Source organism: Argentina anserina, chromosome 1 (assembly GCF_933775445.1).
Source record: "Argentina anserina chromosome 1, drPotAnse1.1, whole genome shotgun sequence".
Classification (NCBI taxonomy): Eukaryota; Viridiplantae; Streptophyta; class Magnoliopsida; order Rosales; family Rosaceae; genus Argentina; species Argentina anserina.
Window position 1 is genome coordinate 24,411,359 of NC_065872.1, and position 26,042 is coordinate 24,437,400.

Consider the following 26,042-nt stretch of genomic DNA (forward strand, 5'->3'; position numbering starts at 1 on the left):
TTTCTTGTTTACAAGATGATCTCTTTGGGAATTTTATTTACCTTACACTTAGCATGATGATCAATGTGTGCAACTCACGTGGTTTTTAAATTGAACGTTTTTAGGTTACATGAGACCCCACTTGCACTACATTGTGAATTTGGAACTTCAAAATTTGGAAAACGGCGTTTGTCCGTCTCATCGTATGAAGTTGTCTCTTATTACAGCTATGTCCATGAATCACCATCATCATTGGTGCGGTCTACATTGATGACATGATTATAATTGGTACTCTTGATGAGAGTGAAGAGACCGTGTCTTATTTGAAGTCGGAATTTGAGATGAAGGACCTAGGGAGAACAAAATTTTGTCTCGTCCATGAGCTTGTGCATAGGGCTGATAGTATCTTAGTCCACTAGTCGATTTACACGCAGAAGATGTTTCAACATTTCAATATGGATCTATGAAGTCCATTGTCTACTCCCATGGTCGTCAGAAGTCTAGATATCAAGAAAAATCAATTCCGTCCTAAAGAGGATGATGAAGAAGTTCTTGGTCCTGAAGTTCCATACCTTATTGCAATTGGGGCACTATTGTATCTTGCTCAATGCACTAGACCAGACATATCTTCCGCAGTGAACTTATTAGCTAGATTTAACTCCGCGCCTATGCTACGTCATTGGAATGGAATCAAGCATTTGTTTCGATACTTGAAAGGTTCCCTTGACATGGGATTGTTCTACCCCTATTGCAGAGAGAACACCGCCACGATATCTCCCCACACCACCACCGTCGACCCCGGCCTTGCCGCCGTACGCTGCAGCGACGCCGCCGGCCTCCATGGCGTGGAGACCATGCACGGTGCCAAGAGCAGCAACCGGTCCCGTGTAGCTCCTTCCCCCGATGCAAAGACTCTAAACAACTTGTTAGTTGGTTATGCCAACACATGGTACCTCTCTGACCCTCACAAAGCTCGTTCTCAAACCGGTTATGTGTATACCATTGGGAATACGACGATATCTTAGAGATCCACGAAGCAAACTCTTGTTGATACTTCTTCGAATCACGCGGAGATCATCGCTCACCATGAAACAGTTAAAGAATGTGTTTGGCTACGATCACTCATTTCGTCATATTCGTGATTCTTGTGGATTAGTTTACAACTGATCAACCTACGTGCATTTATGAAGATACTGCTGCTTGCATAGAGCAGACAAAGTTAGGTTTCAACAAGGGATACAACACCAAGCATATTTTGCCCAAGTTCTTCTACAATGTTCAACAACAAAAGTTCTTGAATGTTCAGATCAATCAAGTGAGTTCAGAATCCAATGTTGCGGATTTATTCACTAAGTCTTTGCCTAAATCTACTTTTGTGAAAGATGTGAAGAACATTGGCATGTGTCATTTATCGGAACTTTAGAGTTTGGTAGACTTCAGGGGGAGTGTACATCACATGTTAAGATCTTTAAGTAGTTGGTGCATTGTGCTCTTTTTCCCTTCGATCAAGCTTTTGTTTTACCCAAATGGTTTTTGTTTTGCCTAACAAGGTTTTTACCGAGGCAACGTTGTGCGCCGTGCAACCTAGGCATGCGACACAAGGGGGAGTGTTCAGGGAAAATTACTATTCTACCCTTGTGTGTCCTAATAGGTTTCATGTTAGGTGATAGATTATCATCTCTGTAATAGATTAGGACTCCGTATCCTATGAGATTGTGATTTTGTAATGCCTATATATAGGCCCCCATATCATTCAATAAAGATACAATTATTTCATCCTGCATCACAGCTATCATTATAGCCGAATTATTTCTCATAAGCCTCTGCACTATACTTCTAGTGGAAGTATCAATTCAATCAGTCTCAACACTCTACTTCTTGTATGAGCATCTTAGTATTCTTCGAAAAGGCAACATACATGTTATCTTTATGTATCCCAAGAATTGGGTTTCGTCAATGGAATCATCAAAGCATCTTCATCCAAATCACTCAGAAAACAATCTTGGTTTGTTGAAAGTGTGATCTCAAGGTTGGATACTCAATAGTGGCATACAAATTATATAATTTCATCATTAAGCAAGTTATGTGGGCATGCAATTCAACTTCCGCTCTCGCATGTACCCTGTCACAAAAAGAAGCTGATTATGTGGCTTAGAGCCCAATTGGAGATCATTAGTTGTGAAGTGAATGGTATTACAATATGCATCACATGCGCCAAATTCCTTCATGATTGTGGAGTGTTTTCCTACGTCGATAAGCAACTTCACAAGTGCGCATCTTGTTGATATTGGCAATTGCATCAAGTTAGAGATGCTAAGTTGGAAAGGTAGACTTTCCAATTGTTTCAACACCTCATTTTTCTTTAACACTTGACTTGCACCTATTTCTCTTGTTTCAGGCTTTTCATCTTCTTCTTCCTCTTCCACTCCATCTCCCTCATCCTCCTCTTCAACTCCTCCTCCTCCTCCTCCGATCGCCACACCCTCGCTTGCTGCCGGTCATGGATCCCTTCTCTCTGTTCTCTTTCGGGATCATTTTGGGCGATACGGTACAAGACCAACACGGAGGGCCACCTGGAGAAGTTGATGGAGAGGGAGAAGGAGGACAAGAAGCTTCTCGGGAAATGTATCGAGGAGTTAAAGAAGAAGGGGCTGGAGTTTGATCTGTTGAAGGAGGTGGATGCGCTGAGGAGGGCCAAGAGTATGAGGGTGGAGGCCAAAGTGGTCAATAAGTGGTCTGCTAGGGACTTTGTGACTCTGTTTTTCTTTGTTGTTTCTTGCTATGCTTGCTCTACTCACGGTGATGCAAAGCTCGCGAAACTTGCAGCTAAGGAGCTAATTGATGTTGAACCGTGGGATCTGTTGTGAGGAGGGAGATTGAGTACTTTGGCAAGGTTGAGCTTGACTGGTGTGGAAGCTGAGTGAAGTCCCGGGAAAAAATGGTGGAGATGAGTCCCATGAATTGTAATTCTAGCAAGCCTAGTTTCCGGTTCTTAAGGATGTAGTGTTTTTCTACTTTTTCTTAGCTTTCTCTTCAATTTCTGGTTTATACTAATAGACAATATAGCTTTTCAGGTTCCATCATGTAATCATGTTACTAGATTATTGAGGTTGATGTGTTGTATCAAAGAGAAAAGGAACTCAACTTCATGATGCCTCCACGTGCTTAACCACATGTGGCCATGTTAAAACATTCTCGCCCACAATTGTCTCAAAACACATGGCCAGTCTCGGCTGAACAGATTTTTAATGAAAAGATGGTTTGTGAGATACTTAAAAAAACTGGTGTTGCTATTGGTGGTCAACAATGGGGTAGCATATATGAGTGTGGAGATGGAGGTCCGTGTAAAAAGGGTGGCAATACAAAAGCCTGTGAGTCTAATCATGGTGGACGAAAAAGCATAGAGATACTTTGGCCACTGAAAATTGCAAGCCTTAAAACGGACCCGCAACAAGCAAGAGATGATTATGATCGACATCAACTGCAATTTCAAGGTTTGAAGTGCTGAATTTATTGAGTATAAAGAGTCCACCGAAAAGTCTTGTTATGAGTGGGTAACCTCACATCAGAAAATGCAGAACTGGAGGCAAGGTGTCTGACACGAAGTGAAGTCATAAAAGAATCGCAAGACCAACTAATGAGTCCAGAAGAAAAAAAGAAAGGGAATTTAAAAAGAAAGAAAGGCAAGAGGGGTAGCAGAATTTTTTTGACAAACTTTTATGATGCCGTGACATGAGATTAGTTGGAAGCATAAAAGAAATTCGAAATCGGGTTGGAAAGAGAGCATGCCACCAAAGGTCCTTTGTAGGACTTTTCATGTGTTATATGCTGGACAGAGTTCAGTACATATGAATCCATCAATTACAGAACCAAAGCTCATGACATGTGGGAAGATCATGATAGGATGGAAACATTTATTTCACAAATAAAATAAATCAACGAAGGGGTCAATAATTTCTCTTCGTGTCGAACTAAATCTCGGAAGTCATAAAGAAAGATTACTACAAAATTTGCAGAGCCTCGAAAGCTAGCTCTACAAATTCTCCAAATCAAAGTGCATACTTCAAGCTGCGTTTTTGGCACGTGATGACGACATGTCTATAACACGACTTGAAGTGGGGGCATTTGTAGACACATGAAATTTAATGAAGTAAATCATCTTCATTAAATGATTAAATCGACAAAAAACCTGATAAAATTGCACATGTGGCCCAAAAGTCAACAAAGTTGATGCAGATCCGAATAAAACTCGTGTCAGCACATAAATGGTTGATTGTAATCGAAGCTACGTGATCCCGATGTAAATCGGAAAATTAAATGTCATTGACGATTCGAAATGGTAATCGGAAATTTGATTAAATTAATAAATTCCTTAACGGTTATAGTTAAATCAATTATTTTCTGTTTAATTTATAATGAGAATAACTAATTTTAAATTAATTAGAAAATAAATATTGATTTAATATACAATTAAAGAAATTTATTATTATAGTGTCATTAAAATATTCTATAAAATAGAAGTCTTGACACTATAAATACCCATTTCAACATGAAGAGAATGAGACTTGAGAAGAAGAGAGAAAATCACTTGAGCAAGATCACTCTCGAGAAATCCCGAAGTCTCCCAAGTCCACGAAGAATCGTCAAGCTACCAAATCAATCGTTCTTCATCAAATCCAAATCCAAACTCAAGTCCATGAAGAATTATCAAGCTACCAAATCGCTCGTTCTTCATCAAATCCAAATCCAAACTCAAGTCCACGAAGAATCATCAAGCTACCAAATCGCTCGTTGTTCATCAAATCCAAATCCAAACTCAAGTCCACGAAGAATCATCAAGCTACCAAATCGCTCGTTCTTCATCAAATCCAAATCCAAACTCAAATCCACGAAGAATCATCGAGCTATCAAATTGCTCGTTCTTCATCAAATCAAATCCAAACTGAAATTCTCAAGATCAAATGCACGTCACCCTTGAGCCAAGTTATATACGGAGATAGAATCAGAGGAGTTCACAAAGATTGTAACCTCGCGCTTAATTATCAATAAATTACATTTTATTTGTACACGTGTATGTACTCTCATTTGTTTTCAGATTCTCGTTCTATAAGCTCATAAGAAGAAAACTCATATCTTTCTTCCTATCTTGTTGCCAACCAAAGAAAAACCAAACTTATGTTCTATGGGATTAGTATAGTTAAATTCAATTGGTGTATTTTGCAGGATTTAGTTTTGGGGAAGACGACTGTTTGGGTAAGTAACACAACGGTCTTTACTATTTAATGGCATAGAAAATCAATCTTAAACCTTATAATTGATCAACCATTCAGCCTGCATGTCGATCACCTCACAATGTAATCTTCCAATCTATGACATCATTGTTTGGGTCATATTTAGTCTCTACCTCTAGATTATATTGCTAAGTAATTTTTAAATGATTCTTTCACTTCCGATACCAATCATGTTTGCGATATATGTCCATTAGCGAAGCAGAGTCGTCTCTCTTTTGGTAGTAGTTCTATCTCGTTACGTATACATTTTGATCTGATTCACTGTGATATTTAGGGTCCCTAGAAACATTCTTCTCTTTGTGGCCCCTTTCTTTTCAATATTGTGGATGACTACTCTCGTTTTTTACTTGGGTTTTTCTAATGCGACATATGAAGCTCAAACTTTGGTGAAATATTATTATTCTTCTGCATCCATTCAATTTTCATCTCGGATTAAAAATATTCACAATGAAACGCCCCGACCCAAAAGTTATATGTTGTTTTTGGTAACTAGTTGCGGTATTTAATTTTTACACTTGACTTGGAGAGTTTAGAAATTTAGTGTTATCTAAACAGTTAAATCTTTTAATCTGCAAAATCTAGGCTGTTGGAATTAAGGTATATATATGTCTTAGATCAGTTTGAACTTTGAAGGGGGGATAACTACAATGAAGACCGACTAGGGCTAGGCCTCGTTCTGTGTGACGAAGCTGTGTCCTGTGCTTCTCCTTCTTCCAGGCTATCTTTCAACATGGAGCGGATGGTGAGGGCTTCATTATGACGTCGTCGTTTTCTTGTCGTGTCAGCTCCATCATAGAAGTTCTGGAAAAGGTGAATTGAAGAGAAGAAGAAGCTTGTTTAAATTCACTGGCTAACTTTGAATCAGGCTTATTTCCATTTTGTTTCACGATTTACCTCAAGTTTCAAGGTGAAACTTTGGGTGGGTCGTCTCACGCAGTGACAATGGGGCTGAGTTTCTTTCTCTCATAAGTTCTTGTGTTTATACGCCTCGACCAAATGGGGTAGTAGAATGCAAGCATCATCATATCCTCTAGGTTGCACGTGCTTTTAAATTTCAAGCAAATCTTCACCGAAATTATTTGGAAGAATGTGTACTCATTGTTGTTCATGTTATTATGATATGATAGTTAAAATGTGTACACTTGATTGATTGATCCATGTTTGGTTGTGGATATCCTCGTCTTTAACTTGTTTGTATTATGATTTTCCCTTCTTTTACTTTCAATTTTCATAACTCTAAATTCCCAATTATTTTAGCTATTGATCTTTAGTTTGCTTAATTTTATTTTATCGTAATCTAAAATCCGTTGCCTTGGTTTCCCAGTTTTTAAGAGCGATCCTTGTTTATCCTATACTACTAAGGATTATTAGACATGGTTAATTGATAATCTCTTCTGAGACTCGCCGATCATTCTTGAAAACCTCATGGACTGCATTTTTAACACAAGTCACATCCCTCTTAGTTGCGAAGGTTAAGAGAAACCTATCTTTGCAAGATATCACCTCTACTAGCGTGCTAAGATATCACAAGTACTAGCCTAAGATCAAAAGGAATCAAAAACCACACACAGACTGTATTCAGTTTGTTGACTAGGTCAAAGCGCGACGCTACAGATCCTTTTGCAGGGCACTTGAGGCTATTGAGATTAATTGGTGAGAATTACTTGGTAGCCAGGCATGGTGCCATTGAAGTAGAAAATGCCAATAGAAAACTTCACAACGCACATGAAAAAGACAAAATCTCTAATCCTAGAGCATAGAACACCAAGAGAGAAGGAGAATAAAAGAGAGCCTTAGTACCCATAAATTGTAATTATGTGTTCTATATAACTCAAATATAATCTATGCCCATTGAATGATGACGACACATAGTGAACGCTCATCAAGCAAACTTAAGTTTTTCTATTTAGGGTTCTTAAAAAATAGTCACATTTGAATCAGGTTATTATTAAAAATTCGAACAATATTTCAAAATTATAAAAAAGTCATTTTAAAAGAACTCATAAAGTGTTGCCCTTGAATTTCATGATATTTACGAATTGCCACTACTCTAATTTAATCTCTTAAACCAGATTTGCAACCCAACTACTTTCCAAGAAAAAGGTAACCGAAACTCTTCTATCTCTCGAGGCGAAGAGACCTAATGACTTCGGAGGGGCATGTACGGCGAAGGAGGTGAAGGGGAAACGACATAGGAGCGGGGATGGCGTGGGAGGCACGAGGACAACGTCGAAGGTGTAAGACTGGATGACTTCAAAGGCGCGCGGACATGATGTCGGAATGAGGCGCGTGAACAACATCAGAGGAGCAGATTAGACGACTTGTGATGTCGCATGCGCGGGGATGACATTGGAGGTGCGTGGAGAGGATAAGGTCATCATTCTTGCTTGGGCTCGTTAATATGTGACTACTTTGAGTTGCCACTTGGGCTCCATTTTCTGGGCTTCTTCTCTCATTACTTACCGATTTTTCTATAATTGAAAACCTCATATCTATGTCTTCTTCTACCTTTGTTTCCATGGTTGTGTGGTTGACTTTCTGGCAGTGCGATTGGACAAGCAAGTGGAGTTGCGATGGGTCCGTCTTTGGTTATAGAAAAGCAAGATTTTGGATGTAGAGTTAGAATTACGGGTTTGGCAAATTACCATGCCGAGTCATAATGATAGTCACAACACCAATCACATTACTAGTCATAGTGTATGACTGGTATTCAGTGCCGGCCCTAGGCCGAGAGCCATTAGGCCCAAGCCTAGGGCCCAAATTTTTGGGGGGCCTAAAAAAAACTGCTTACCAAAAAAAAATTAAAACCTATATAAGGAGATTGCACGTGAGCAAGCTTGTTCCTAATCAAGTCAAATTTGTTTATTTTTCTCCATGACTCCATCGTCTTCTGCTCTTCTTTTCTTTCTCGGCCTATCTCTCTCGGCCCCTCATTTTTTCTACAGTTCTTCACTTTCTTTTCATTAATTCAAACCTATACAAGTCTGCAATTTTCATCACATGTATGTATCATATAATCTTTTAATTTTGAGAGATTTTAAATACACACCTCAAATCTCTATATACACATCCATACTTAATACACCACATATTTCAATTCTCATTACAATATTTTTACTAAATACACCACATCAAAAACCTAAAATACACTTGAATTAAAAAATCACAAAATATGTCATTATTAGATATATAAGGCTACTTTTTACAGTGATTAGTATATTAATATATATATATATATATATTAACATCGTATAGATGTTCATATCGATTCTTGTTTGTTCTTACGAATCATTATAGATTGCAATTGTTTTTTTTTCAAATTCTTTAACCATAAAATGATAAGCAACATGAAGAATATATATATATATATATATAAGAGAAAGGGATGAATTGATTGTTTGAAGAAGATTAACATTTTCTTTGTTAAGAATGTATGAAGATGAAATTTAATGAAAGATGAAAAATCATAATTCTTTTTCATGAATTACCTTGTTTGGAACTCTAAAAATAGAAGTGATCTTTTTCGGTGAAAATTATGGAATGAATTGATTGTTTGAATCTCCCACATAATTTTCTATCAAAATATATACTAATTTAAATTTCCCTGTAAATTTTCTTATTTTAATTGTTTCTAAAAATAAATTCTTAGTTTTGATCATTTAATTTGTTTTTAATTTTCTGAATTATTACATGTACCTATTTTGGTCATTCTACATACGTGCAAAATGTTATTTAAATTATTGAATGATAGGGGTGTGTATCGAGAGTTTATAGGTGTGTATTTAAAACTTCTCTTTAATTTTTATCTATTAGCTTTTTTTTTTCTGAATTGTTTCCATGTTTGGTTTTAGGGTTTAACTGTTTAGGTTTCTCAGTGTTTCTATTTTATTTGTTTTCATTAAATTATTTGTCTGAGACTTTGTATATGATATTATTTAAGATTTATCTATTGAAATTATTGGATTGTGATTGGCTTTGAAGTTGTTCCATGGCTCCTATTACTGTTAAAAAGAGCAAACCAGGGTCTCAAAAGAGAAGAGAGAGAGAGAGATAGAAGACAAACTTTACATAAGCCTCAAGTTGATTCTATTAAGAATTTTTTTAGCATTGACAAAGGAGAAGCAAGTAAAGTTGTGAATGAGAATATAAATGAGGAACTAGAGCATGTGGTGAATGGTCATCATATTGAGGATGCGGTACAGCTAAATCAATCAGACAATGAGGAAAACGATGAAATTCTCAATGAAGATGTTCAGACAACAGAGTCAAATCAGCCTGAGAATGAATATGCACACACTACAGAGCTAAATCAGTTTGAGAATGAAGACGCGCACATTACAATACCAAATCAATCCGAGAATGAAGATGCACACATTACATAGTCAAATCAGCCCGAGAATGAAGATGTGCACACTATAAGTTCAATAGAGGAAATTCATTTTGACATGGATGATCTAGGAAAATGGAATAGAACACACCATAATATTATATTTTTTTTGGTGGAAAGAGGCCCAAAAAGAGATAGTAGTATGATCTTTCCAAAAGATAAATCTAAAGAGTTACCAAATAGAGAGAAACGAGATAGAAAGTGGCTGATATATTCAATTTCTTTGGATAAAGTTTTTTGCTTTTGTTGTAAATTATTTGCAAAAAAAATCTTGTGGGGCAGCTTGGTGATGAAGGTATGTGACACATCAGGGCTCGGGCTATTGATTGAACTTCTAACTACATTGAAGAATCTTGGACTTAATGTATATGACGTAAAAGGCCAGGGATATGACAATGGATCCAACATGAAGGGGAAAAATAAAGGTGTGCAAAGTAGACTACTTGAAATAAATCCAAGAGCATTTTACACACCTTGTGCTTGTCATTCTTTGAATCTTGTGATTTCTGATATGGCTCATTGTTGCCGCCAAGCTGAGTCTTTTTTTGGTGTTATACAATAAATATATTGTTTGTTTTCAACTTCTACAAAGAGGTGGCAAGTTTTTACAGAGTATGTAACATGAGTTACTGTGAAACCATTATCAGGAACTCGTTGGGAAAGTCGTGTTGAAAGTGTTAAAGCAGTAAGGTATCAAGCTGCACAAATAAGACAGACATTTCTTCACATAGTAAATGGTAAAGAAGATATCAAGACCAAAAGTGATGCTGACACTCTAGCAAACTATAATCTTAAGAGCTTTGAGTTCTTATTAGGTATGGTTATATGGTATGAGTTGTTATATGTTGTTAACAATGTCAGTAAAGTTCTACAAACTGAAGATATGCATGTTGATACTGCCATCAAAGAATTGAAATGTCTTCTTTCTTTTCTTAACAAGTTCAGAGAAACTGGGTTTGCGGAGTCCTTGATTGAAGCAAAAGAGATTGCAAATGAAATGGGGATTGAACCGGTATTCATTGAGAAAAGGATAGTTCACATAACGAGACAATTTGATGAAAGTTCTAGCGAAGCGATAATACAATCAGCTGCAGAATCCTTCAAAGTCAACTATTTTCTATACATAGTTGATCAAGCTATTTCTTCATTCATCACCAGGTTAGGAGTATTTGCATAATTATTTAATATAATAATTAACTATATACATAACATAGTTGAGGTCGGAGGATAGAGACACTTTGAAGAATTTTGTAAAAACCTTGCAGATATACTGAAGGATGATGAGGATTCTGATCTTAATAAGGATGCTTTATATCATGACTTGCAAATGTTGAGTCAGGATTTACCCAATGAAGCAAAAAGAGCTATTGATGTGTTGAATTTTATAAAAGAAGTGGAAGGTTGTTATCCACATGATTGGATTGCTTACATGATTATGCTAACCTTACCAGTTACAGTTGCCTCTACTGAAAGAAGTTTTTCAAAACTGAAGTTGATCAAGACTTAACTTCGGTCTACTATGTCACAAGAAAGATTGAGTGGTTTAGCTATGATATCCATTGAAAAGGATATTGTTGAACAACTTGATTATTCAGATTTAATTAGTACTTTTGCATTTAAAAATGCAAGACGAGTCATATTTAAGTGATACATAAAATTTATTCAATAATATTTTGACCTTTTCAATTTAAAGTTATGTTTGGGGCCTTAAATGTTTTTCGGTTTTTCCGCCTTGAGCCTATTTCTCCACAGGGCCGGCCCTGCTAGCATGTGACTGCTAATTTGACTACCCATCACAGCTATACATTTTCAATGGTAGTGTGACTACCTGATTACATTACCCATCACATAACAATGTTAGTGTGACTTGTGTGATAAGAAGTGTGACTGGTAGTATAATTGACGAATTTTGTGTGTGACTAGTAATGTAACTAACTAGTATTCTGTTTGCTAACATCAGGGTTGGTGTTTGGATATCATTATTTAGACATTAGTGTGACTAGTAGTGCAGCTAACTAGTATTAAAAAATCACATAATGTTCGATATTTCTAGTCATTATTTTCTTCTTCCTTTTTCTTTCACATTTTCCTCTTGTCACAACATAGTCACAGAAAATAGTCACAAGTGTTGTCACACTACCAGATACAATGATAGTCACAATGTCCATATTGTAGCTGCAAGGTGACATGCTATGTGACATGTAGTGTGATTACAAGTGTGACATGCTGAAAGAAATGTTTAAAATCTGTGAAATTATGTTAAAATTCAAAGGAGATTAGTATAAATATGCTCAAAATGAAGATAATATTGAGCTCTAGTTTCGCTGGAATAGCTTGGAGAACCATCATGGACAACTACAGCCCCTTACGAGGGTTGCTGCGTCTTATATGGTGGTCGGTTTGGAGTGGATTTGGTATCAAATGAAATGGAGGAGAGAGATCTTTCCAATGCTACTAACCACACTCAAATCCGTCGCCGGATGACCAAATCATTGCTTGTAGAAGAGGAGTCTGAGGAGGGGCAGAACAGTCACAACAAAATTAAAAGTGACTGTTTTATAATTTTGTTTAAAGTTTGTTGACCATAATCTAATTTCCATTTAAATGAGATGACAATTTTATAATTGAAATAAATTTGTTGACCTTTTTATAATTGGAGTTGCCACTAAAGAGGAGGAGGAGGCTAGGAGGAGCGTGAGAAGGGACAAAACAGTCAGATTAAAATTAAAAGTAACTGTTTTCTAATTTTGTTTAAAACTAGTTAAGTATTTTCTAATTTCCATTTAATTGGGATGATTAGTTTATAATTGAAATACATTTTGTTGACTTTTTTATTATTGGAGTTGTCACTTGGTACTAATTTACCATTTTGCTCTTTACTATTTCACGTAGATGTTAGATTAATACTTAATTTAATTAAAAAATGAACATTAATACTTAGATCTAGAAACTATATTGCTCAGTACCATTTGGTCTAGTTTCGCCAATCTCCTATTATAAGTGGCAGGCCGTGAATTTGGCTCATAACAAAACTAGTTCCTAGTTCATGTATCAAACAATATCTTTCTGAAGACCACGTACCAAGTTGTCCAATTGGTCATACGATACTTGTATGTTGTACCAGACTAAATTTACCCTAAAAGAAAACGATAAAGTGAATAGTGTGGTGGGTAGCTGCAAGGCTATTATTTGCATCTAAATTATATGTGACAATCATTTGTCTATGAGGAAATTTAATGGTTATGATACAGAAGAACAATAGTGTATGCTTACAAAACCATGCATTATAAGACAGAGAGCTCGCCTAGCTGATCTGAGAGGGAGGTTCAACAGCCTTGACAATCTCATACACAGCTGAGAAGTCAAGTTCCCCTAGCCCCATGCTTCTAGCCTTTTTGAACGCCTAAAAAGATGCGCATAAGATTTAGTTCCCATGTCCAACAAAAGCGAAAAGCAGCAAATAAAATGAAATAGTATTGACCAAATTCCAACAAAAAGTAGCCACTAAATTAGTTTTTCTGTCCATAAAATGCTAGCTTGACCAGTCGATCGGGCTAATTTTTATCCTTGATGAGGTAAATAGTGTGTTTTCTTGGATGATACAAGGCCAAACACTAGTTCAAATGGAATTGGCACACAACAATTCATGAAAAGATATGGTTATGATTGATCAGATCAGAGAGTAGAAGGGCCATGAACTCAAATTAAAAATTCAGGGGCACAAGACCTTTTGAAGTGTGAAATTGAAGGAGGTCAAGTAAATTTAGCTGAAAATCCTGAAATGGACAGGGATTCGTAGGCTAAATTAGAAACCTTTGATATGGAATTTGGGCGTGTCGGCATGAGTTCCAACAGTCCAAAACGGAGAAGCTCCCTTCCATTGTAATAATGTCACCATCATAACATCTCAATTCTACAGAAAGCAATAGCTTCAAATAAAATGGGCAGGCTGCTAATTACTATGCTAATATTACTACACAATTTCTCCGTCAAAAAGTTTGGATCTTAAATTTTTGATTCACCAAAGAAATAATTGGACTGAGAAAAATACACACATGACTGAATTTAAACATATAACGGTGAGCACTGACACACTAAGGACTATCCTTTAGGCTCACAGAAGATAATCACATCCGGGATAATGTGAGATGACATGTAACAACTCGGTTGTAGGTTTTCAATTTTTTAAAAGTTGTGGTCGAAATTTAAGGATCATTCTCAGCCTCTCCGCATATTTAAATTATGAGCACCTGGAGACACGTATTCACCAAGTATGTACAAGGAACGTGCATAGATGATGTTCAGATATAGTAAAATTGTGACTGGTTAAGCTACTCTTAAAAAGAATGGAGAGCATGTATAACCTCATTAGCTGCGGCAGCTACTGGCATTGATACAGCAGTCTCATCGGCAAGGGAAAGAGCTAATCTCATGTCCTTCTGCTGGTGTTTCAAAGGAAATGCAGGTGAATGGCTGCTCTGAATCATAGTAGGTCCTTTCAACCTAAACATTGGATTTGCAATAGCACCCAGATCCTGCCAGATATTAACTTATCAACACAAGGGGCAGACCTGGAGGAACAAAATTATAACTCTGCTAAAATGAAGGATCTGATAGTGGTAAACGGAAGTTTCAATTTTCACTCACCAAAACGTCAAGAAGAACAGAAGGATCCAGTCCACTTCTACCAGCAAGAACAAGTCCCTCAGAAAATGCATTCATCATACTGCAGTGGAGAGAATAGCATTATATATAACAGAAATTGCTTCAGCTATGATTAATAATGTTGAGATTCACAAAAGAAATTAATTCATACAAATGTACATATTACAATACAAGGGTCAAGTTGGGTTGTTATGTCAACTTGCAGGGGATTATGGTCTTTGGCCTGTGTTATATTTGTTTTGTTCTTCAAACATTAAAAACTGATGCACTACGTCATTACAAAATTATTTTGGTAACTTATTGGTGGTTTTCTTATGGGAAACAAATAAATGTCCTGACATTGTCAAATGAGAGCTTATCCATCAAAGAAATATTACATGCAATTTGGCAAACCATTAAGACTACAAACTATATGATAACATAATACGTAAAACTGAATCATAATCCTCCAGAATTACTTCAAACTCACATGGTTATTACAAAATAAATATAACAACAACAATCAAAGGCCTTCAACCTATGACAAGTTGGCCAACAGGCCTAATATTCTTAAAAATATATAATGTTCAGGTGAAGAGAACTTATTTTCTGTCCTGCTTTGTTCCTGTTCCTTTCGTCACTCCTAGTCTACAGAGTTCAATGCAACAGGGGACACTGCTTTTGAGCTTCACTCGCTAATACATAAGCATATAGCTTATCCCTACTAAAAATATGCTTCAATGGTATGCACATATATAATGTTCAGGTGAAGAGAACTTAGTTTCTGTCCTGCTTTGTTCCTGTTCCTTTCATCGCTCATAGTCTACAGAGTTCAATGCAACAGGGGACACTGCTTTTGAGCTTCACTCGCTAATACATAAGCATATAGCTTATCCCTACTAAAAATATGCTTCTCATGTAGTTGCAAATTTCTACAAAAGAGAGCTGCAAATATTTTCCATTATATTATTATGCATCATTTTTTTTTTTGCAGAAAGGAATAATTACCTGCCCATTATCATATTCACGACGAGTTTCATTTTTGCTCCATTTCCAACCTGGCCCAAGTAGAAAGACTTCTTTCCAATGACATCAAAAGCTGGAATCACTTCATTGTACAATGCCTACATTTATAGATGAGTAAGATGATGAAGCTATATACAGAAGCAAATTCATAACTCACACCAAGAAGTGGCATACAAAGTAGGCATATACTCAAACTAAAGTATAGTTATCAACATACAGGTTCAGCAAAGAACAGATGATATAATTATTTGCAGTCTCAAAAAGCTTTTAACTTTATGAAAAGGAATAAAGTTCAAGTAATCATAGAAATTATCAAATCTAGCAGCTCTTCCCACAGGAAACGGAACTGTGATAGTCTTCAGGGAATGATCTTTTACATTTTTTTCTTCCTGCTCCCGTCATTATCTTTTATGCTTGATTTTCTCTCTATTTTATAGGTGAAGAAAGCCAAAATACCACAAGTTGTTTCTTCCGTGCCAATTTAATCATATTGCCAGGGTTGCAAGCTTATTTGTATTTTGAAGGTGGGGGAGGGAGGCTTAAATCACATACAAAAAGCTCATGTCCTGAACTGATACAAGTAGTAAGTAGTAACTTATACGTTCCAGGACTCTTAAGTAGATCTTCAACATAGTTTCCTATGGACAATTCGGAAAGCTATATATTCAAGCAGAAATTATTTTTTTTGTTGTTGAGGAAATCAAAGAATATCTTGCATTGATACAATAATAATAAAATTAAATTAGGCACACGGGGGAACGGGCACACACACATTCACGAAGCAAAAGAAAGAAGGGAAACAATATGCAGCACATATCACCAGCTTCAGACACGTCGCTCCCAGCAGCTTCCCAAACAGACAGTGGTCATTTCAGTACTAATGGTAATTTGTCAATGTTGGAACCAAAGTGCCGATTAAGCACATTTCACATACAGTTTAAAACTCCCAAAAAATGGTAACATCTTTGTGCATGTGTGTGTGTGTGTCAAAAAATGTTTATACAAGAACATCAAATCTATGTTGTCATACTTGTACCCGAAAAAAATAATTTCCCATGAAAAGATAACAGAACCCAAAAAAAAAAGGAACATACACTTATGGTCCAGTTACATGTAGTTGGAAGTATAAAGGGGTTCCCTATATGATGCAACGGAGCTGAAACCATATAATCATTGTAATGTAATGATACAAACTACAAGTTGACAATATGAATGACAGTTACCTGCTCCCCAGCTGCAAGTATAACTAGCTGACCATCTTCTGCAGGCTTTTTGCTTCCTGAAACAGGCGCCTCAAGGAAGTAACCACCTTTCTTTGTAATCGCCTGAACATTATAGGTAACAACCCAACTGATATGTAAAACTTCTCTGATCATACCTTCCTATTAAGTTATTCGGTTAACAAGTCACAGCATAATTCAAGATGGTATATACAATCAAACTCAATGGAACACTACAATCATATTTACAGTATCATTATATTGATAAAGCTTGAGAGAGTGTGTTGTCTTTTCAAGTGCTACTCAACAAGTCAGCATAATTCAAGATGGTATATACAATCAAACTCAATGGAACACTACAATCATATTTACAGTATCATTATATTGATAAAGCTTGAGAGACTGTGTTGTCTTTTCAAGTGCCACAGCATTAAGTACTTTAATCGTTTTTTTTTTCGATTTCAGTACATGCAAACAACAATCCATAACTGGAAAATTATTAAATGAGATGAAAACATATGCAGTTAACAAATCTAACCATTCTTTCTGGCATGCGGACACTCAAATCCTAATGATTACTCTAATGTCAGAACTCAGTTACCCAAGTATGTTATGAAAACTTGTTATAAAACTTATAGAGCACACCACATTCTCTTTTGAACTTCAAAAATATTTGAGAGACATCTTTCTTGTTCTTCAATTCTTTGTCAAAACCAAATTAGAAAGTCTTGGTTTTTGTCATCGTAGAACATTTACTTGGTCAGTTTTAACTTCATTTAGCCATTTCAATTTGATTTAAACAGTTGCCTATAAAACTTGGTAGCATATTCTTATTCCCCAACAACTTCATGACCTTGCACAACTCTTATTCAGAAACACACACTAGCTTCCTTTGTAATCGCCTGAACATTATAGGTAACAACCCAACTGATATGTAAAACTTCTCTGATCATACCTTCCTATTAAGTTATTCGGTTAACAAGTCACAGCATAATTCAAGATGGTATATACAATCAAACTCAATGGAACACTACAATCATATTTACAGTATCATTATATTGATAAAGCTTGAGAGAGTGTGTTGTCTTTTCAAGTGCCACAGCATTAAGTACTTTAATCGTTTTTTTCTTTTTCGATTTCAGTACATGCAAACAACAATCCATAACTGGAAAATTATTAAATGAGATGAAAACATATGCAGTTAACAAATCTAACCATTCTTTCTGGCATGCGGACACTCAAATCCTAATGATTACTCTAATGTCAGAACTCAGTTACCCAAGTTCGTTATGAAAACTTGTTATAAAACTTATAGAGCACATCACATTCTCTTTTGAACTTCAAAAATATTTGAGAGACATCTTTCTTGTTCTTCAATTCTTTGTCAAAACCAAATTAGTAAGCCTTGGTTTTTGTCATCGTAGAACATTTACTTGGTCAGTTTTAACTTCATTTAGCCATTTCAATTTGATTTAAACAGTTTCCTATAAAACTTGGTAGCATATTCTTATTCCCCAACAACTTCATGACCTTGCACAACTCTTATTCAGAAACACACACTAGCGTCCTACACAAATCATCAGATACAAGAATATCATATAGTTGCTAATTCAAACTAATCCAGCATCAGTCAACAACTACAGATTACAAAAAACATTTATCCATGTGATATGATATTCATTTCTTACGAAGATTCAGCATTGTAAACGAGCAATTTTCTATAGGGATTTTATGATTCCACACACAATTTTCTGAAGGTGGATTATCACTTCATACAACTTTAAACTTCAACATGAATGATACGGCTAACAATGATGAAATTACAAATGGAACTCATTGATAACTGGACTGGAAAGTTCAAATAAAGCTAGGCTTTTATTATTAGAATTTTTAAGCATAGGGATATTAGGACTAGTTAGTTCTAGTTATTCAAAAAATGTCTTAGCCTCTATATATAGAGGCCTTTGTAGTCTTTGATGGGCAGATTTGAGCTAATAAAAACTGAAGGCTTTTGGTTCACTTCAAATTTGTATGATGCAAATGAGCCCTAGGTTTGACACCTAAATCCTCTCAGTATGATATGCAAACAAATAGCTACTGGTGTGATGTTACCAGGTTTGTCCTCGAATCTTATTGGTCAGATGCTAATTCTATCTCTTATTCTTAATTTTCTTATTCTACATTCATTTTCTTCCAAACTAATGGGACTACAGTTTTTAACAGTTCTGGCTCTATTTTTTTATTGGCTTCACAAATTACATAGATAAGAGCGGTACCAGAGTGAAGTAGAATACTATTTTGTCTATCTTTTCTTTACAAGAATATAGAAAATCTATTTTGTTTCATATCTTGGCAGTAATTCTAATGTAGTACCTATATCTAATATATTCTTTTCTCTAAAGATCATATAAGCATCGTAAAAAATTCTTACAACATAGAAAAAACAAAAGTTAGTCTCTGTTTTAATGTTCAGTCCCAATAATGGTATCTAATTGTGACTAAAATGTAATCTATATAATTTTCGGAAAATTTACACTTTGACAGAAAAAGCAATGTAGGCTGAAAAGAGACATAGAAGATGGTTAGGTAGGCACTGTTCGCTAGCCAAATATAGGCAGGATAATAATGCATATGCTAACCAATACTAAAGTCCCTTAAATTGAAGTGTGATACATGCAATATCTGCAGCAGAAAAGAAAGAGAGGAAGAAATAGGATTAGTATGCAACTCAAACCTCACTAATCTGTGAAGAAGTACCAGCATCGACTGTAGACATGTCGATGTAACATTTTCCACCAGACATATGCTCAATAATGCCATTCTTGCCAAACACAACCTAAGGATTTTGCACTATGATTAGTAAAATTAAGTAAATGAAGTTTCAAAATAACAAAGTGAAAGATACAAACCGCAAGAGCAGCCGAAGGATCAGATAACATTGCAAAGGTGTACTTGCACTTGTTAACTACTGCTGCAGGAGTTTCTGCAACAGAAGCACCATGCTCCACGAGTTCATCGCACTGCAGTTGAAGTGTTCAAGTTGGAACATGTGTCAGACGTTAGTCTTAGTTCACTGTACTGACCATATAGAGGATTTTGATTAAGAAACAGATCTACATCGAGCTCTCAACTAGATTACAGATTTTGTAACGAGGTACTACTCAACTATTGTAGGTACATTAGTTTCAAATATATATGAAACGAGCTTAAGATTGTGATCAAATGTGTTTGAAACCCAGAAACAAGGAATATCATTGCCAACTCAAGTAGAAGTGGCAGAACTAGTAAACTAGAAAATATCATAATCAGCACAAGTAGAAGTGGACTGAGATTGAAGGGCTAACAGTAGTTGATATTACCTTAGAGAGAGTTCTGTTCCAAACAGTAACCTTGAAGCCATGGCGGAGAAGATTCACGGCAATGGCTTTTCCCATTATTCCCAGCCCCAGGAACCCTACCTCCATCTTCCACCAAATTCTACAACCACAAACTTATATACGAAATTTTAGCCCATACAACGATAACCCCAGATTTAGTTACCAGAAAAGAATTTGCTACCGATTAGTTGGTTGACGCCGGGGACACTTCTGGGGCTGTCGTTTTCTGAGAGGATTGATGCCTTCTACTTCAATTATTCTCAGACATTTGTCCTCCTCCTCACATCCTACCCATTTGGAGCCCGGCCCACTGGCATTCCTCCACGTGATTTTTGTTTTCAAATCTAAACAAAAAAATAAAGGTAACTTTTAAAAACAGTATAAGAACTTTAGTCCATTAATAATTATAATTATTTAACTTTTTACATGAATTATTGAATCTGACCTAACTTCAATACACGCCGTCAACCACTTAATAACAGTATGTCATTATCAAATTTATGAAGAGTACAAATCTAGGTTGCACAGAATCGGGTACGGATACATGGAAGTGAAATGTTTGGAAATGCGAAAACGTTTTTTTCACATTTTTTAAGAAACGGGTACGTTTTGAAAACATCGAAATAAAAATTATATATAAATATATATATATTATACAAAAAATAAACATAATAACAAATTTTTAATTTAAGTAACTTAGAGTCTCAAATAACTTAGTGTTCTACATTCAAAAAAACACAAATATAATGAGAGATCTAAGTATCAATAAGAGGGAGGGAGGGTCGGCGACTCAGCGGGAGTCGAAAATATGTTAAAATGAGTCATTTCACTCGACGAAAGTAGGTCTAACCTTTCATTTTTTAGAAAAAAAAACATAAAAAACCTTATTTTATTAGAAATTCGCGTTTCCAAAAACACCTTTTTCGGAAAACTCGCGTTTTCGGGCGGTTCCGTATGGTTCCGCTTCGGAAGCGGGAAAGACACATTCCCCCGCGTTTCCGTGCTTCCTAGGTACAAATGTATAAACTCATCCCGTCTCATTTTTCATCACCTTTTCCAAATCTGCGCTCTTTTGATCTTCTCTCCCTCTTTTTTTTATCCATAACTCTTCCACTCTATCTGCCATAGTTGACAACCTACAATTTAACTAGTAGAAATTAGTTGAAAGAGAAGATAAGAAGAAAAGAGAAAAAGTCAACATCTCAATCAATACAGGGTCGGTGGTAGCAATGATCCCGATTTTCGACTAGATCTGGGTTCGACTCGATAAAAGATAGTAGGAGAGTGTGATTCACAACGGCTCTCTCACATCAATGGCCCAAATTCTTGCGGCCCTTGTCACCGATTCACAAGTACTCCAATGAGAGAGAAAGAGGTGGACTGTGACAACTAAATATAATTATATCTAGTTAGTGGGTATCTCCACCAACCATCTCTTTTGTGAGTTTGGCGTCGATCTACAACGAGTAAAATTGATATGGGTCTTAAAAACTTTTTTTTTTCTTCTTCTCTTTATCACTGAAGTGACGAAATTACCCTTAATAATATGATGAAAAATATACAAACTAATGGATTAGATAACAGAATGTATCAAAAGTGTATCAAATTCGATAATTTATGTACTAATGTGATAGTTTTGAAAATTAAGTAACTATAATTATTAGTGGACTAAATTTCATGTACTATTTTTAAAATTTTGTCAAAAATAAATGAAAATCTCATAAGCTCTCGTTATTTATTTTTTGGGAGATTATAAAAAGTAAAAGTAGACCACTGTGGGCTGACTGATTTGTGCAGCCCAGCCCAGCGACCGCTTTGTTCTTCCCTGTATGAGTGAGGTCGGTGTCCTGCTGTTTGGTCTGTGCCGTCGATCCACCTCAAGTTGGAACTCACTTCTTCTCTGCTCCGCCCCGCCCAAACAGTTGCTAGGTATGAATCCATCATTCCGTCCTTTGTTTTTCTTTCAATTTTCGATGCGTTTTGAGTAATTGTTTAGTTGCTTTTCTTTCTTCCGTCTCTGTTGATCCAATCATGTACTCAACGCATTTTCCCTTTCCTGTTTACTAAATATTTCAAATTGTTTTCTGTATCTGATACAAGAAACCATATTCATTAGGTGAAGCTTTTTCTTTGCCAATTTCGTTTTAGCATAACTTTAATCATATTCAATTTAGACGTTAGCCTCTGGTTCACTGTATAATGCCTTGTCAAGGCCAACTCCCTCCTCTGCCTATGGTCCAGACTTACCCCTCCCCCTCTTACTGCGCCTATTTGTTTGACAAATCCTCTAGGTTATCCATAGTATATGAAAAAGATGTACTCGATAGAGCAAGCTAGGTGCTTTGAGTGTCAAGGATTTGGTCACATTGCTTCAAAATGTGCCAAAGGCTAAGAAGAAACGGAAGAATGAAAGAGGCGATTATTGTCATTTGTAGTGTAAAGATGACTTGCATGTGAAACTGATGTGAGAAAGAACATTGCAAATTAAGGACATCGAAAGCTCTACAAAAGAAACCTCCTCGTCGAGTTTGCCTGGGAAGTCATATGTACTGTTTACCCAACTGTTCCAACATATCTTTTTTCAGGCGGTGTTTGGTTTGTCGTACTTCGCTGTCCATGCAAGTCAGAAACTTGGTAACTTTGAATGTGGTTGCTTAAGCACGTTACAGTGACAAAAGCAGGTTCACCACATTTTCTACCAAATGTGTGAGTGGAGCTGTCGCATTTGGTGATTGAAGGAAAGCTTAAGGGACAATGCCTCTTATATTGCACGCATGAAGCTCTTATAATGAAGATGATGATTGTCAATATTTTGTACAATGCAATTTTATCTTTTATGCACAAACATCTTGTTCTTCCCCTGTTTATGATTGTCCTCAAGTTGGTCATAGAAGGATTTGATTTCATAAGTGGAAGTTTAGCACACGGGAGGTGTTAGATGCAACACTGCCTAGTGTCAATGATTAGTAATAAATTTGGAAGATAAGATCAGATTAGTGCCAATAGGAATAATGCAGCTACTTATTTCAATTGTTTTATGGATGAGAGTCTTTGTTTTGTGTCTATATATATGTATAATATTGCGGTTTCTAATTGATGAAAGGCTATTGGTGTGCCGTATAAAGTGGTGTTAGGCATTTGTTTCAGTGTCAAGGTGCTTCATCTCACAAGTTAACTTAAAAACAAAGAGGAATACCATAAAGTTGAGTTAAACTGAGCTTATCAAGACAGTTAGACTTTCCAATTCCAATCTACGAAATAAGATAGGTAATAATTTTAAGCCTCCAGGTTGACCAATTCTTAAAGGGCAGACCAAAAGCTGATTTTTTTAAAAGAGTCTTTCTTTCATGTCCGAATATAGTTTGTTTTTCTTTTCACTTGTCATGCATATTCAGTTATATCATTCATCCACATTATGTGAAACTGTGTTCTTTATGTAGTGAAATTGCAATGATGATGTGTGGAGTATCCTCCTTCACGTTCCCTATATCTGTTAATCTCACCAATTTTTTCATGGCTGAGGACTATAACCATTAGAGATAGATGGAACGAGTATGGGTTGTATTTCATTTTGGAGAAGATAAAGCTTGAGTCAGAATTCTGAGTTGGACTTATTGAGTGTTTGACGCATGTGTCTTGGTAGTGGAAAAATGAATTTCATGGATGAGGATGCTTCTTCGGGCTCTGGGGATGTGATGCAAATATGCTAGATGGAAACAAGCATCAGTCTGGGATGCCATCAAATTTAGGGCGTAGAAAGAGAAGTCGCAAGGCTACATGTGATGCTATAGTGGATGCTATGCTAGATTTAGCTGCTGCTTCCAAAATGAGGACAACTGCAATTATGAAGAACGAGGATCGGTTTTCTATAAGCAAGTGCATAAAGATCTTGGATGAGATGATAGGTATTGATGAGCAGATCTACTTTCTTGCATTGGATCTATTTCGAGAATGCTAATGTGAGGGAAACTTTAATCTCTCTGAAAAGTGAGAAGCAATTACTGTGGTTGCAGTGCAAGTTTAATGCTTCCTCTAATTGTATAGTGTGAGCCGAGTTTTTCTCTCTCTTGCTGTGTAGGTGGAAAATTATTAAAGGATTGTATTAAGCTCGCTATGAAACCTTGAATATTGTAACTAGTATCACTTTGATTTGGAGTAATTTCATTTTATAATTACAGTAATTTGATATTTTGCAGCTCTAGGTTCCTTTTGTTGGTTTACTTTTGGTTGTGTTTGAATATTCATTACCCATGTGATTTGTCTTTTGTAGTATCTTAATTGTTATTTTGCAGATACATCTGCTGAAATGGATGATTTCGACTTAGAACTGGATGAGATGGAATTAACTGCAGCAGCTGCTGGGTACCATTATTATAGCAGTATTTCCAGGCAACCTTGCCATAGTTTGTCACCAAGTAAAGGATGTGGATTTATGACAGAGGTGCTAAATGGTCATGATGTTGTGTTCCAGGAAATGTTTCGAATGGATAAAAATGTATTTCACAAATTGTGTGACATTCTTCGTCAAAGAAGCTTGTTGCGTGATACCGCGGGTGTTATGATAGAGGAGCAACTTGGAATATTTCTGAATATTGTTGGCCATAATGAGCGGAACAGAGTAATCCAAGAGAGGTTTCATCACTCAGGTGAAACCATCAGCCGTCATTTCAACAATGTGTTGAAGGCAGTCAAGTCACTTTCACGTGAATTTTTACAGACTCCAAAGCCCAGCACTCCTCCAGAAATCCTTGGAAATCACAGATTTCATCCTTATTTCAAGGTTTGTATTCTGTTATGTACTCAGATCAAGACACTTGTTTTTTATATTTTAAAATGTATTGATTTTTTTCCATTCACTTTAACTTGCTATCTAATTAGGACTGTATCGGAGTCATTGGTGGAATGCAGATTCCTGCCCAGGTACCGGCCAAAGATCAATCCCGCTTTCGTAATAAGAAAGGTGTTTGTTCACAAAATGTGGTGGCAGCTTGCACATTTGACCTTCAGTTTATATTCATTTATCCTGGTTGGGAAGGCTCTGCTGCAGGTTCACGTGTATTGAGAGCAGTTCTTGACGATCCACATCAGAATTTTCCACATATTCCTGAAGGTTGGCCACAGATATGATGTGTAGATATATACTTTATTTAATTATAAATTTTACTTGTGACTAAGGTAATATCATAAACTTATCTGCAGGTAAATATTACCTTGTTGGCACTGGATATGCAAATATGAAAGGATTTATTGCGCCATTTCAAGGGGTCAGGTATCATATCCATGAATATAGAGGTGCTAATCAGTTACCTAGAGATGCAAGGGAGCTATTTAACCACAGACACTCGTCTCTTAGTAATGTCATCCGGAGATCTTTCCATTTGTTGAGAACTAGGTTTCCTATCCTCCAAGTTGCTCCTCAGTATGCTTTTCATACCCAAAGGGATATAGTTATAGCTGCTTGTGTTCTACATAATTACATTCGACGTGAGTTGAAAAATGATTGGCTGTTTTCCAGCATGGAATGTTTAACGGTGGATGATGATGTCGATGAACATCCTGATACCGGGTTGGCTTCTTTGGTACAAGAGCAGGTTGCGTTTTCTATGAGAGAATCAATTTCTTCAGAAATGTGGTATCACTTTATGCATGGATGGGATCAGTGGTGACCGCTCGTAACACCTCTACTGTATCATATCAATTATAAAATCTGAGATTTTATCATTTTCTTTGGTCAAGTCATAATTGTTTTGATCATACTTATTACAATTTTTAATGTTAACATTAGCACGACCAGGCAATTGGTGTTTGCATATATTGTGAAGATCTTACATCTTGATCATAAATGTAGTCTTAAGGCTGCTGTCAGATTCCAGTATGTTGTCTGGCTCTCTTCTTTTTTTTTCCTTGTCTTCAGGGGAAATGATAAACTTCTGTGTAGCCCATCAATTAGACTACTGCACTACTAGAAAAGAGGCCTAAGGGGACATTTGTTTTGGGGACATATGTACTAGTGTCTCTAAATTCATTGATTTAGGGACATATCTTAACATGTGTTCCTATTAAGAGAGTAAAGACACATATAACTCTTAAGTGTCCCCATTTTTTAGCAACTTAATAC

The 26,042-nt window shown here is 36.2% G+C and overlaps 4 protein-coding genes across 10 annotated transcripts; 3 read left to right on the forward strand and 1 right to left on the reverse strand.

The window, feature by feature from the left end:
• Positions 1–2,205: 2,205 nt before the first annotated feature.
• On the forward strand, positions 2,206–2,912 carry LOC126804791 (uncharacterized). Its single transcript, XM_050532008.1, has 2 exons — positions 2,206–2,282; positions 2,378–2,912. Exons 1-2 carry the CDS (start codon positions 2,206–2,208, stop codon positions 2,844–2,846), a joined length of 546 nt encoding a protein of 181 aa, XP_050387965.1. The 3' UTR covers positions 2,847–2,912.
• A 7,034-nt stretch (positions 2,913–9,946) lies between these two features.
• LOC126804804 (uncharacterized) lies at positions 9,947–11,164 on the forward strand. The gene is made up of 4 exons (XM_050532010.1): positions 9,947–10,082; positions 10,305–10,669; positions 10,816–10,822; positions 10,923–11,164. The coding sequence occupies exons 1-4, from the start codon at positions 9,947–9,949 to the stop codon at positions 11,162–11,164; spliced, it is 750 nt and encodes a 249-aa protein (XP_050387967.1).
• A 1,643-nt stretch (positions 11,165–12,807) lies between these two features.
• LOC126782518 (glyoxylate/succinic semialdehyde reductase 1) lies at positions 12,808–20,224 on the reverse strand. The gene is made up of 9 exons (XM_050507777.1): positions 20,106–20,224; positions 19,907–20,024; positions 19,457–19,567; positions 19,282–19,383; positions 16,551–16,652; positions 15,310–15,425; positions 14,305–14,383; positions 14,022–14,192; positions 12,808–13,060 (listed from the first exon to the last, which is right to left on the reverse strand). Exons 2-9 carry the CDS (start codon positions 20,009–20,011, stop codon positions 12,962–12,964), a joined length of 885 nt encoding a protein of 294 aa, XP_050363734.1. The 5' UTR covers positions 20,012–20,024; positions 20,106–20,224; the 3' UTR covers positions 12,808–12,961.
• Positions 20,225–21,712: 1,488 nt separating this feature from the next.
• Positions 21,713–25,738, forward strand: LOC126784929 (uncharacterized). Of its 7 annotated transcripts, none has more exons than XM_050510487.1 (5): positions 21,713–21,853; positions 23,568–23,829; positions 24,217–24,704; positions 24,803–25,034; positions 25,124–25,738. In XM_050510487.1, the coding sequence occupies exons 2-5, from the start codon at positions 23,628–23,630 to the stop codon at positions 25,588–25,590; spliced, it is 1,389 nt and encodes a 462-aa protein (XP_050366444.1). In that variant the 5' UTR covers positions 21,713–21,853; positions 23,568–23,627; the 3' UTR covers positions 25,591–25,738. The 7 variants fall into 7 exon arrangements, with proteins under 7 accessions (XP_050366444.1, XP_050366438.1, XP_050366468.1 ...); XM_050510481.1 differs by having other exon boundaries at positions 21,727–21,853; positions 22,216–23,829; XM_050510511.1 differs by having other exon boundaries at positions 21,727–21,853; positions 22,216–23,829; positions 24,833–25,034.
• Positions 25,739–26,042: the final 304 nt, after the last annotated feature.